The sequence below is a fragment of the Paroedura picta genome, chromosome 4 (assembly GCF_049243985.1).
Source record: "Paroedura picta isolate Pp20150507F chromosome 4, Ppicta_v3.0, whole genome shotgun sequence".
NCBI lineage: Eukaryota > Metazoa > Chordata > Lepidosauria > Squamata > Gekkonidae > Paroedura > Paroedura picta.
The window spans coordinates 51,103,325-51,117,970 of NC_135372.1; the positions used below are offsets into that span (position 1 = coordinate 51,103,325).

General features: G+C 41.6%; 1 protein-coding gene across 2 annotated transcripts in view; it reads left to right on the top strand.

Moving 5' to 3' along the window:
* The window catches only part of VAV3 (vav guanine nucleotide exchange factor 3), a 197,227-nt gene that overhangs the window by 31,407 nt on the left and 151,174 nt on the right, over positions 1-14,646 (top strand). For both annotated transcript variants that reach the window (XM_077332827.1, XM_077332828.1), the window contains exon 2: positions 6,885-7,001. In XM_077332827.1, coding sequence (XP_077188942.1) covers positions 6,885-7,001 — 117 coding nt within the window. The remainder of the gene's footprint in view (positions 1-6,884; positions 7,002-14,646) is intronic.

The window sequence follows — 14,646 nt, forward strand, 5'->3', positions numbered from 1 at the left end:
TGTTCTGCTCTACCTAGCATTGAGGTCGCTCCACAATCTAAGGTCTAGCTGTAAAGAATAGCCCAGAGCTCCTTTATTCCCTTTTCCCTCTAAAAAGAAGTCTTAGTAGTATTGCTGGTCTGTATTAATTGGGTTAGGTTAACTGTTAGAAGGCAAACCTTTTAATCCATTTGAAAAATGAAATTGATAGTTATTGAGCTGTTAAATCCGAAACCAAACACGCTAAGTGTACTTTCAGATAATGGGTGATTTCATCCTATTGTCAAGAGGCTTGTTACTTTAAAGGAATTACTTTTGTGCATTGTAACTCTAGATGGGTTCCCTTTCCAATGGGGGCAGGATTGACAAATGGTGACAAATGGCAGGTTTCATACTCCTGACAGCAATCCTAATAGAAGTAGAATGTTGCTTCGCAAAGTCTCCAGAACCCTGGATTTTACAGACAACATTTAAATTTATTCTGGTAACCACATTATCCATTATCAACCTGATAATTTACCATGAGAGTTCAAACATCAGATTCAAGTGGGTAGCCATGTTGGTCTGAAGCAGCAGGATAAAGTTTGAGTCCAGTGGCACCTTTAAAACCAACAGTTTTATTCAAGGTACGATCTTTCGTGTGCACGTACATTTCCTCAGATACAATGTCATGAAATAGAAGTAATCAGTTCTAACTTACAGGTAGAGTGTAAGAGTAGATTAACATATGGCATAAGGAAAATGTTTAACAGTTTCCAGAGATAAATAGGAAAAAAAACAGCAATTTGGATTTGTTTGTGTTTACTTGAGATTGAATTGCATGGGAAACATTTGGCGTACAATAAATATGTCCACATTAAGAGAATAATGGGCAAATAGATAATCAATTGCTGACAGTAGTTACCTGAGACCTTGCCCTTCTGCCCGCTGTCTGACCTCTCAACCATGGAAGCATCTTTGGGCATAATCTTCTTTGAAGTAGAACATTTGGCCGTCTCTGTTCACAGACCAGAGATAAGCATGTATATACTATTCAAAACTACACTGTATTATACTAGTCATAGTTACATTACAATCTACTTGTTCAAATCAAGTATTCCAAATAAGAGATAAATTAAAATATAGAGGACATTACGTCTTTCTGAGGACTTGTTGAGAATGCAGGTTAGCATATTTAGTGAAATTAAGAACCAATATCCTTGTTGAGTCCTGAGGATTCAGTTGTTCTGAATGTTGTAAATCTTGCATTTCAGCAGTTTCCCTTTCCATTTTGTTCTTGAAGTTCCTTTGTTATAAAATGTCTACTTTGAGGACATCTACTGAATGGCTTGGAAGGCTGAAGTGTTCTCCCACAGGTTTATCAGTTTTGTGGTTCCTGATGTCAGATTTGTGTCCATTTAGTGTAGTCAGCTTGGTGTAGTGGTTAGGAGTGCAGATTTCTAATCTGGTAAACCAACTGGGTGACCTTGGGTTTGCCACAGCACTGATAAAGCTGTTGTGACTGAGCAGTAATGTCAGGGCTCTCTCAGCCTCACCTACCTCACAGGGTGTCTGTTGTGGGGAGAGGAAAGGGAAGGTGACTGTAAACTGCTTTGAGGTTTTTTCAGGTAGAGAAAAGCAGCATATAAGAACCTCTTCTTCTTTCTTTATCCTTTGTCCTGTTTGTCCTGTGCAGAGAACGGAAGGGCATTATTTGCATTTGATGGGATATAAGAAGAAGAGTTGGTTTTTATATGCATTTGATGGCATATACAATGTTAGAAGACGAGCATGTGAATAAGCCTTTGATCGTGTAACTGATGTTGTTGGATCCAGTGATTGTGTTGTCTGGATGTATGTGACAGCAAAGTTAACATCTGAGTTTGTTGCAAGCTCTGGTACCAGTATCCATGTTCAAATTAGATGTATGGGTGAGAAGTTGTTTGAGATTGGGGAGCTGTCTGTGTACAAGAAAAAGTTTGCCCTCCAGAACATCTGAAAGAGAACTGTCATTTTCCAGTAGAGGTTACTGATGAAGTGTTTTGAGTTGAGAGCTGTAAGTGACCACCAGTGGTGTCTCTTTGGGGCCTGTTTTATAACAGGTTTGCTGTGGGTATTTATTTATTTTATTTATTTATTTTTTATATTTATATACCGCCCTCCCCGGGGGCTCAGAGCCAGTTTGGTGTAGTGGTTAGGAGTGACGACTTCTAATCTGGCATGCCGGGTTCGATTCTGTGCTCCCCCACATGCAGCCAGCTGGGTGACCTTGGGCTCGCCGCGGCACTGATAAAACTGCTCTGACCGGGCAGTGATATCAGCGCTCTCTCAGCCTCACCCATCCCACAGGGTGTCTGTTGTGGGGAGAGGAAAGGGAAGGTGACTGTAAGCCGCTTTGAGCCTCCTTCGGGTAGGGAAAAGCGGCATATAAGAATCAACTCTTCTTCTTCTTCTTCTTACATATCATTTGGGGTTTGTTAATTTGTTTCTTGACTTCATCAGGTGGATACTCCAAAAAGAGGTTTGTTGTAGATCCCTCAGATGAAAACACCTGTTTGTAGATTTGGAGCAGATATGATTGTAGCATAGAGCCTGGCTATAAACAATGGATCGTTTGGTCTGTTTAGGATGATAACTAGAGGCATGCAGGTATGTTTGTTGGTCATTACGCTTCTGGTATAATGTGGTCTCCATTGTGTATTTTTACTGTAGTATCCAGAAAATGTATTTCTAGTGTAGATTGGTTCATTGTCAGGTTGATGGTGGGGTGAAAGTCATTGTATGCCTGGTGGAAAGTATCCAGGGCTTATTTACCATGTGTTCAGACAATGAAAATGTCATCAATAAATTACAGGTATAAGAGAGGTGTGGGTGGGTAGGAGTTTAGGAAGTTTTACTCCAAGTCTGCCATGGCATATTGAGGGGCCATGCAGGTGCCCATGGCTGTACCATTGATCTGAAGGAACAAATCTGAAGTGGTTATGGGTTAGAACAAAATGGCACAGTTTGGTTGCTGAGTCGGCTGTGGTGTTGTTAGAAGTTGCATTCCTTATGGCTTGTAATCCATCTTTGTGTGTAATGTTGGTATACAGGAATCATAGAATCATAGAGTTGGAAGGGGCCATACAGGCCATTTAGTCCAACCCCCTGCTCAACGCAGGATCAGCCCTAAGCTGATCCCACATCCATGGTGACCAAAATAGTGTTCTCTGGAAGGTTGTTCAAAGATTGTATTTTCCTCAGAAAGTCTATGGTGTCACAGACATAACTAAGGGCATTGATGGCATAGGGCAGGGGTAGTCAAACTGCGGCCCTCCAGATGTCCATGGACTACAATTCCCAGGAGCCCCCTGCCAGCATTCGCTGGCAGGGGGCTCCTGGGAATTGTAGTCCATGGACATCTGGAGGGCCGCAGTTTGACTACCCCTGGCATAGGGTCTCAGAACAGAGTCCATACCTCCAGATATTCCCATGGTGTTAGTGCCTATGCCTGAGACGACGGAGTGCTTTGGGTTGCCAGGTTTGTGTATTTTGCGTAGAAGATAGAAGGTAACTTATCAAGGTTCCTTTGGAGTGTCTGAAGGATTCCTTCCTGAATATGCAGGGGTAATCCTTTTATGATCTTATGTAGTTCTTTTTTTGTATTCATGTGTGGGATCTGAATCTAATTGTTTATAAAAGGTAGTATTTGAGAGTTGTCTTTGAGCCTCCTGGATGTAGTCAGATCTGTTCATTATGACAATAGCTCCCCCTTTGTCTGCCTCTTTCATTACAATATCTGGATTGTTCCTCAGACTGTCTATGGCTTTCCTTTCAGCATGGCTGATATTCTGCTGTGCAGTGTGTTGTTTGTTGAACACATCAGTTCGGACCCTACAGCAAAAGCATTCTGTGTAGCATAAAGTCCTCACTCATCATAGAATTATGTGATTAAAAGTGTGGTATCTATGCAGATATGCACACACAAATGTTTACATCTGGTTCTGCTCATGCATACCTGTATCAGTAATTTTCTGGTACATTGACAACAAAATGTGAGAGGAGGATAAAGGTCAGATCTCTCCTGTTGAGTTAACACACTTGTCAGTTGATCTTTCAGTAGAACACATGTTATAAGGTTGCAATTTTTGTCAAAGATTTCAGAATGATGAGGGTGCTACTGTGTAGGTGGCAGCTTACCTTTTTGTTGCATGGTGGCATTATTTGTTGGCAAAGATAAGCAAAGGGGCTGATTTCACACCAGTTTGGAAGCATTCTGGCACACCCCCAACAATGTTTCTTCCGATGACCACTTGCTTGCGGGGAAGGGTGGCCTATAAAACAAAGTATAACAACAACAGGCATCTCTAAACAGGAAGAGCTGGCCTTCTGCCTGGTTAGCACAATTGCATTTAAAATTTGACTTCTGATTGCTTTAGATTTTAAAAATGTATTTAGCTCATTTGTAGCCTACCTTTCTCACTGAGACTGAAGGTGAATTACAAAGTAAGGGAAAAGTGTGAGTGTGGGAGAAATGTTATCAAGCAGTGTAAGACATCCAATTAATAATGCAGTAGGACTAGGAATTCAAATGCAGTCCAAATACCAAACAATTGTTTGTAGTTACTCGTTCTCTGAGCAGTGCAAGATTGAAAATCGTGGCGACAGTTCAGACATTGGATCACCAAGGGTTGGATTTGACTCAGTGGTTAACCTCATCATCACTCTGTCCGCTTTAATGTCATTTAAAAATAACTTGAAACTTACCTTGTTCTGGTTCCCCCCCAAACAAATTGTTCAGTGAATTATTAATGTGGGTACACTCTTACCCAACATTGGTAAAAGTTATAATTCATTAACATTTTGAATGGTTGTTTCATTATGTTGTTAATTTATTTAGAAAATGTATATGCCAGAGATCTGCTTGATGCAGCTTTGAGTTAAATCCATGCCATTACAACAAGGCACATAACAACAAGGCAGGGCATATCAACATCATACTGAAAATTTGGAGCAGCATCCTCTGCAAAAGTTTCAGAATTGCTGGTGGGACCTGGGGTTTCCCTTGCATTTCAGCTCATTTCCAGTTTACACAGGCAAGTTCCTATGGGGGAAAAGCAATACTTTGAGGGTGGAGTCTAAAGCATTGTACCTCACTGAGATTCCTGTCCTCCCCAGACTCTATCTCCAACTCTCCAGTTTCCTAGCCATGAATTGGCAATCCTCCCCTCCCCATCCTCTGCTAGTGGCCAGGGGGATCTGACAACTCTATGTGGAGAGGATTCCCTTATAAGGCTTAGAAACCACTAACTTCAAGGAAATGTTGATATTTTAAAAGGATTTTAAATTTTGTGTGTGGGTGGTGGTGGGGAGAAATTAGGATGGTGTTATCTAGCCTCTTGTGCAGAGTGGTAAATGGCAGAAATGCTGTCTGAAGCTGTCTGTCCATGAGGTTGAGAGTTCGATCCCAGCAGCTGGCTCAAGGTTGACTCAGCCTTCCATCCTTCCGAGGTTGGTAAAATGAGTACCCTGCTTGCTGGGGGGTAAAACGCTAATGACTGGGGAAGGCACTGGCAAGGCCACCCCATATTGAGTCTGCCATGAAAACACTAGAAGGCGTCACCCCAAGGGTCAGACATGACTCGGTGCTTGCACAGGGGATACCTTTACCTTTATCTATCTAGGGCTATGAGTACTTCTGGAATGGCTGTTCTGACTGATGTTATTCATGCCAGCGTAACAGTCTACGAAGAGATTAACCAATGTGCTGTTTAGAATATGGAAAACTTAATGCCCAGTATTTTGTGAGGTCTTCATGATTCGTTTAGCTGTTGAAGCATAATTTACTTTCAATAGTCACTTTGCCCAAAGCAAATCGGATGCCTTGAGTTCAATTCTGAGGGGAAACAGTCCTCTAATGCTAATTTTACACATTCATGTAGTAAAATAGTTTTCATTTCAGCATAATTTACTGTAAAATCATAATTGCGTAATCCTCAAAGGTATAATTACTGTCCATTCTGCAGATGTAATGTGTGTTTATGGTGGTTTTAATCTTAAGCATAGTGCATGTATTTACAGAATCTATTTAATTAGAGTTCTAATGAACTGTTTTGGTGAATATGCACAAAATGCTTGTTTTCATACTCTAAGTAATGAATTCTGCTGTGGCAATCAGTGCCTGAAGTGTCTCTCTCTCAAATCTGTAATACTCAGGGAATTCAAAAGTTACTTCCCTCTCAAAACCAGCTTGTCTCTCAGATGTTACTTTATGATATGATAACAGGATGCTATCCATTTGCACTTGTCCTACTGTAGCTCATCAGAAGGACATTAAATTGCTAGGGTAGCTTAACAATATTATTATTTTTTTCACCACTAAGTGAAAGCCTTCTGGATTTTCTGCTATTGGGTTCTTGTGCTGCTTTTTCATTGTACTAACTATGTGTGGCTATTTAAATGTGTGCTCATACAACTAGAAAAGTTGGCATGGGTGAAACTGACTAGATATTCCTGTGAGAAGTTTATTTGGGGTCCTGAGTGTACATTTTCAGACTGTTTAAGACCCACAAACCACTGGACTGCTTTGCAGAATTCTCCCATTGTTGGGTGGTGTGGCAGTCAAGGGATGGAGTGCAAAACAATTGCCAGGATCCCAAGAACTGTAAAACTAGTTCTGTGGTTCAAGGGGGTTGTTGTTGAAGCATATCTTTTTGAAAGAGCCTTCCTATGACATATCAAAGAAAACTGATAGCCCAGTAAGGTAGTGCAGACTATTGCATATATCAAAGCAGTTTGGATTCCGTTTTGGGCTTCTGAAAAAGGATGTGTGCTTTTAAGAAATTGCAGAATACCTATTTGACAATATAATCTATTTTTAGACATAACTATACTCACAGATAACTTGATGGCATATCAAAGGTGTTCCCTTTCTTTCTTCTCTTTAGTTTCTTTGTTTGAAGAACATAAGAACATTCCTCACAGCATGTCATGAGACATTTGGTATGAAGAAGAGTGAACTGTTTGAAGCATTTGACTTATTTGATGTCCGTGATTTTGGAAAGGTAATTATATTTGCCCCCCTTCTCTCACAGTTGTGTTTGCATTCTTAAAACTGTTGCAGAATTGATTCTCGAAAAATATATTCAGCTGTTATAGGGAAGTCTTACCATACGTGGGCTATCAGACTGTGATATCATGATAGGAAATCTGAACACATGAGCACCCCATTTTATTTTGTCATTAAAATAGCATCCATGAGGTTCCTAGGATGTTTCTCCCATTCAGGTGGTGACCAGACTTGAATCAGTTTAGGGAAGCAGAAGACAGGGGTTTAAAAAGCTCAAAGACATTTAAACCAAACAGCTGATCTGCTGCTTAGCTGTTTGGTTTAAATGGTTTGGAGATTAGTCAAAGAAAGCTCCTTTAAACAGCTGAGCTGACTGAAACTGAACAGTTTACTCCATGGGGCTCAGCTGATAAATGGGGCTTTCTTGGGCAGTGAATCCCAGGGGCTAGCTGCCCAAGAAAGCCCCCTTAAACAGTTGAGCAGCATAGAGCGGTTGCATGGTGCCTCTCAGCTGTTTGGGACCTCTCAGCTACAGGGCTTGCTGCCAAAGAAACAGCTGAGTCACATGGAGCAATTTCCTCTGTGCTTCTCAGCTGTTAAAGGGGGTTTCTTTGACAGCTGGCCTCCTTAAGCAGCTGAGCCATGCAGAACAGTTTAAAATTTAAAAGGTACTGGCCAAGAAATCTCAAAACAGTTGAGCAGTGGGAAACCCCAGCTACTCTGCTGTTTTTGTGGCTTTCTGATGGAACAGAATACAGGGCTTTAAAGGCTCTTAAAACCTTTTTAAATCCCTGCTTTCTGCTCTGGCCAGGAACTGGCATGAACTCCATGGACTGCCTTAAAGGTTTATGGAAGTCTGTGACAGTAGACCCGTCATGGACTTCAGTTCCAGAACTTTAAACATGATGAATTTTGCTTCATGGGTCAGTTCATGCCAACCCCTATCCTGTACACCAAATTCTATTCCTTTTTTTCTTTGTAAAAAATTCCAATCACTCTTTCTGTGCATGCCTACAGGCTGTTTGTTTCTGGGATAGCCTGCCGAAAGGGCAAAAAGGGGGCAATGATTTTTCAGAAGGAAGTCTAGGAATGGAACTGTTGGATCTATAGGAACTAGGCATGAACATGTGCTTGTGACCACAGGGAACATAATGTAACATGCACAAATGGATTTAAAGATAGGCAATAGCACCTTGATATTGGTTTTTTTGGGAAAAAACTACCTAGTTGGTCTTCTCGGTTTTATGAAAAATAGTTTTCAAAAATCAACTAGGAGCTTTTGTCTATGCAACTAAATCATCTCAACTGCCTGTGATCCCATTTTTAAAAGCAGTGATGAAGTAGATGGCTGACATATGAGGCACATCTGTACAGTTTTTGTCCTCACATGAAAAAGGAGTTTTAATTTTGATTTTCTTCCTCATGTCTATTTCAAGGGAGCTGTTAACAGCTTTTTATAGGGTAGTGATGGCAGAGCTCACAGGTGGTGTATGGCAGCTATAGCAGTATACGATCCCTCTGTGTTCCAGCCCCTTAACATCAATAAACCCCATTGACAGATATAGCAATGGCAGAAGCAGATCGTCGCCAAGCCCACTTGCTATTCTGTATTGCGTCAAAATACAGACACTTATACATAAAATGCCAGAGCTTAAAAACAAACAGTTATTGGTACCCAAGACTTGGAGGATGATTACAAAATCAGTACCTCTCCCAATATTATTTATGGTTTAAAGGCTGTCTGTTTGTACTTATAAGGAATTCAAGCATTATGAACAGTTGGCCCAGTTTTCAGGGACACTGTGTGTGTGTGTGTGTGTGTATCCTTATCCATTGTTCCTCTGAATATTTGTGAAACAGCTCTGGGGGTGGAGAGTGTCCTGGCTGTCCGAAATGGAATAGGGCCAATCAGGGTGCAGTCCTCCAGCTACTGCCCTCCTTCCCTGGACACTAGCCAGATGCCTGAGAGAGACACAGAGAGACACAGAGAGCCCTGCCAAACCTCAAACGACCCCTGATTACCAGCTATAGCTACTGCTGTGAGGGAGAGAGACAGACAGAGACACAAACTGCAAAGGAGCCCCAAACTGCAAACGACCCTTGCTTCCCTGCCACAAGGAGCCCTGATTACCTCCTATGGCTCCTGCTGCAAGAGAGAGATCTGCACCTGCCGGTGTCCCCCCGGGTCCTAGCACCCATTGCATTCCTGGTTGCAATGGGCTTTCTTGCTAGTATATATATATAATCAGGATATCTATGAAACCCTATAATGATGGGGCTAGGAGATGTAAATTTTTCTTTCCAGGCCTTTTTTTAATGTCAGAATTTTATTGGTTACTTATGATTATGATGTGCTTTTGCTTCCTTCCTTTAGTCATAATAATATGTCTGTACTCAATTATCTATATTGGTATATTGTTTTTAGAGTTTAATGATATACTTAAATGATGCTACCTTCTTAACCTATAGATTTTGAGTAGTGCCACATTAAAATCTGTATAAGCTGTAAAAAGTGTGAAAAATATTTGCAACAGCCAAAGTGTGAAAAATATTTGCAATGGCCAAATCAACCCCCGTCAAGAATCTCCCGAATTTTTCCCAGGTTCAATAATATGCAATCTGCTGAAATGTAGGATATACAATGTAATTCTTTCTAAACTGAAAGTGCAATCCATAAAAACAGACTTTGTGGAGTATAAAGCAAGATGCTCATAAAGAATCAGTGTGACAATTTAAATATTGTTGTCTTGCTTCTTTCTCATTTAAAATATTTTTATTCCTGTTTCTTTCTCTGTAAGTCAATTTACTGTACATATGAACACCAATAAAACGTACAGCAGTAAGAACAGAATAAACATTACAAATAAAAGCAATTAAAAGCAGCATCATGTAAAAAATAAAGAGAGATCTTAAAACCCAGAAAAAGCCAGCATAAGATCTGAGGGGGCTTTCTAAAACAACATAAGGAGAAAGTAGGACAATTGAGAACACTCCATAGAAGAAGCTTCTGAGAATAAAAACATCTTCACAAGCTTCTGTATGGGCTTTAGAGCTGGGGGGGGGCACTGCTGAGAAGGCTCTGTTTCCAGTGCTCACCCATGTAGCCTTTGGAAGTATGGGCTCATAAGCAGAGCCTCTGATCTTAATTGCTTGGCAGCTTTATACAGGGTGGTTAACTGTCAATATACTGGCGATGATGTCCAGGTAAAAATAGCAGTGAGATCTGACTTTTGTTTTTAAAAAATGATGCTGTACTGATTAAGACAATGGTTTGTTTTGAAATAAATAATATAAACTTTAAAAAGGCGTTTGAAATCTTTTGAAAGCTTGAATTTTTGGGACATTGAATAACACTTAGTTAGAGCTGTCTGCTGCCTGGGAAGATTTGTAATCCGTTATATTGGCTTGTTGATATTGCAGAAAAGCTTCCTTACTCTGAAGATGCTGCCAAGGCAATGTATTTATTTGGGATCTTTTTGCTAGCTCAGCAATATTCAGCTTCATACCTGTGTGTTAGCATCCAACATAGTTCAGGTGGTGTATGGACTTGAAACTGCACCAGTGTTTTTTCACTTTCATTAAAGGCTGGTCAGAAAGGAGAGAGATTCATTTTGTGAACGTTTCAGCAGTTCAGGTGGGGAAAAAAATACACACTATCCTTTCAACAGTGTGTGCTCAGTGACTGCATCAAGAGAAATTGAAAGTGTTCACCTACTCACAACTATTGCCTTTCCCTGGAATTTGCTTCATTTTCCCTCAGTGCTGTTGTCATACTTGAATATGCAGCTTATGTGTTGCCTCAAGCAACTGAGTCACAGTTGTAATTCCACATCAAATCTATTGCTTAATATGGAAACAGTCACAGCAACTGTTGTAACACTCAGTGCAATACGCCAGGCGTTCTCAGCCTTTCTGAGCCTGTGGGCACCTTGGGAATTCATAGAATCATAGAGCTGGAAGGGACCTCCTGGGTCCTGTAGTCCAACCCCCTTCACTATGCAGGACACTCACAACCCTATCGCTCATCCACTGTAACCTGCCACCCCCTTGAACCTTCACAGGATCAGCCTCTCTGTCAGATGGCTATCTAGCCTGTTTAAAAATTTCCAAAGATGGAGAATCCATCACCTCCCGAAGAAGCCTGTTCTACTGAGAAACTGCTCTAACTGCCCGGAACTTCTTCTTGATGTTTAGACGGAATTTCTTTTGAATTAATTTCATCCCATTGGATGTCATTCTGTTCACTGTAAAAATATATGATTAGCTGATGCTGCCCACGGTCTAATTAAAGAAGAAGATGCTGTTTTGGAAAAGTCCTTACTTCCCAATTGCATCCAATCTGGAACAAATTAACCCATGTGTAGGTGACTAGCGAGCGGCAGTAAGCGGGTATAGGTTAGCGAGTTGAACTAGAACAGTGGTCCGCAACCTTTTTGGGGTTGCAGACCGGTGGGGGGAAAGGGCGATCCGGACTCCGCGCATGTGCGGCAGCCCCTGCGCGGCAGCCCCTGCGCAAATGCGCACGCGTGGCAGGTCCGCGCATGCATGTTTGCGGCCCCACAGGAGCGCAAACACTTTGTGTGGCTGGTCCGCGCATGTGCACATGCGCATTTGCACCGCCGTGCAGCCACGCTTCCCTCTCCCCCCCTCCCGCAGAAAGAAGCTTGCCGGGCCGCAAGCTAATCGGCCGCTTTGCTCACGGCCTGGGAAGTTTCTTGCTGCGGAGGGCGGGGGTGGGGAGAGGGAGACGCGGCCCGGTGGTTGGGGATCACTGAACTAAAATATACAAGAGCCAGGTCTTAATCCCCATTCTTCCAGGGATGTTTGCTGGGTGATATTGGGCCAGTCATATACTCTCAGCCTAACCTACTAAATAAGGTGCTGTTTAAACAAGAAGGTACAGGTACATGTCTGGCTGATCTTGAAATAAAGATATAAGGAATGAAATGATGTGGAACCCACTGAGCCATAGGATTACCAAGAGTTGGACACGACTGAATGACTAACATCACATCTCAAATTCTTTCTTCAAAAATCCATCTCAGGTTATTTAACATGTTGAGAGGCAAAAGAGTTGTGCTCATTTATGCGACCAGAACATATCAGTAGAACTCTGCTGGTGCCTGATGTGTGCTATGTACAGTAGCAAATTCAAATTAGCTACAAGTAGTTGTGTTCAGGGCAATTTAGCTTTCAGTAAACCACATGGTTGACATCAGGGGATATTGGTTGCCTTCTGTTCCAGAAGAGAAGATTTATTTTAAAAGTCAAATGTGGGTCACTGCAGAAATAGGAACTTGCATTCCTTTTTATTACAGGGTAAAATAAGAAACCACAGGGCAGCCCTTTCATTTTTACTCAGTAAGTCCCACTAAATTAAATGTCCCCCCCCCCCTAGAAAGCATGTACAGCACTGCCACTTCAGTTTATCTCTGTGTTATGGTTTTCATGCTTCTCAACAATAATCTTTTCAGAGTAATACTAAAGTCAGTTTGTGCAAGCTTATATTGTCCAACACTGAAATTAGTTGTTGAGTCTTGTTAGCAACAGGATCTAAATTGTACTTGATTCTACTAAGTTTCATGTAGTATATTCTGTTGAATTAGCAGGATGAGTGAATTAGCAGGATGAGTGAAAGTGGAAAAAGAGGCTATTTGCTATGCATTCTAGTTACATTGTATTGCATGCAGCCTGTAAACTAGAGATAAAATAACATGGGCATTCAACAGACGTTAATGCTTTTGATCTTAATTGCTATGCTATCAGCTAGCTATAACATGCATGCCAATTGCATTGCAAGATTAATGTTGTGATGTATCTCTAAGCTTACTATCTAGTTTAAAAAATTCTCTGTGTGCATTACACATTATGCTTTACAAATACATTTGAGGAACTTCTTTATACACGTTCTCCAACATCTGGAAACTTTTCCAGCTTGGGGTAGTGGTTAGGAACACCAACTTCTCAATCTGGTGAGCTGGGTATGATTCCCTGCTCCCCCACATGCAGCCAGCTGGGTGACCTTGGGCTCGCCACAGCACTGATAAAGGTGTTTTAACTGACCAGTAATGTCAGGGCTCTCTCAGCCTCACCCACCTCACAGGGTGTCTGTTGTGGGGAGAGGAAAGGGAAGGTTAAGTGTTAAGCCACTTTGAGACTCCTTCTGGTAGATAAAAGTGGCATAAGAACCAACTCTTCTTCTTCTCTTAATATTAAGTAAGGTGACCAATTCTGGCTCTGAAAATATATGGATATATATTTATGGATGTTGCCCAGGAAGGTGGAGGCTAGCAAATGAGCTAAGCAGAAATGTGCTGCCATACAGTCAGCCCTGTGAAGCTACTGTTCCTTCCAAGGGAAGTTATCTCAGAATCAGAATCCCACAGAGCTGGAAAAGACCAGAAGGGGCCAATCTAGTCCTGCACCCCACCTTCTTGGGGTGCAGGACTAAAAATCACACACTGCTGACAGTTGCTCATACAATCTCCTCTTAAAATATTTAAGTGGAACTGCTTTTCCCGTAATTTGAATCCATTGCTCCTAGTCCTTGTCTCTAAAGCTGCAGTAAAGCTGCAACATGAAAAGGAAGAAGAATTGTTTTTTCTATCCTGCTTTTTACTGCCCAAAGATGTCTCGAAGTGACTTACAATCACCCTCCTTTCCTCTCCCCACAACAGACACCCTGTGGGTAGGGCTGAGAGAGCCCTGATATTACTGCTTTGTGAGAACAGCCCTATCAGGGCTGTGATGAGTCCAAGGTCACTCAGTTGGCTGCATGTGGAGGAGCGGGGAATCAAACCTGGCTCACCAGATTAGAAGCCACTGCTTTGAACCACTACACCATGCTGGCTATATGATCTCTGTAGTGTAGAGATCAGTTGCATTTTCAGGAGAACTCCAGGCCCTACATAGTGGTTTTGTAACCTTAGTCTTAAGGCTATCTGATTTAGTGAAAATGATTAAACTGTAATTATTGCTTGTTGTGTATGCCTATAATATGCTATATAACACAGAAGTACTATGGCAAGAAGGAGAAATCGCCTAAATCTTCACGTGTAAGACTGGAGCAAATTTTGTGAACAGATATATGTTCCCATATATAACTCATATAACACTTCTTGGTAGAGCCCTTTGTGCCATATACTGGAGTGTATGGAGTGATATTTAAAAGAACAGGGAGTTGTAAGGGCAATGAGAATGCAAGAAGAGTTGTCTGTACAAACCTACTGCCTTCATAGGAAGCCTTTGTTCATAACTGTTGTGGCTAATTGATTATAACTTGATTATAAGAGAATGTTCATTTTTTAGGAAATCAATTTTGGCCTTATCTTGGGTGACCTTGGGCTCGCCACAGCACTGATAAAGCTGTTCTGACCGAACAGTAATATCAGGGCTGTCTCAGCCTCACCCATTTCACAGGGTGTCTGTTGTGGGGAGAGGAAAGGGAAGGCGACTGTAAGCCGCTTTGAGACTCCTTTGGGTAGAGGAAAGCAGCATATAAAACCAAATGCTCCTCCTCCTTTCTTTACCTCCATCCTGCTGCTGGAGCTCAAAACGTTGTTCCTGGGGGTTGGGAGCAGTCTTCTAGACTGCAGTGGAAAGGAGGATGTGCAAAGTCATGCTCTGTGGGCATAAAAGTT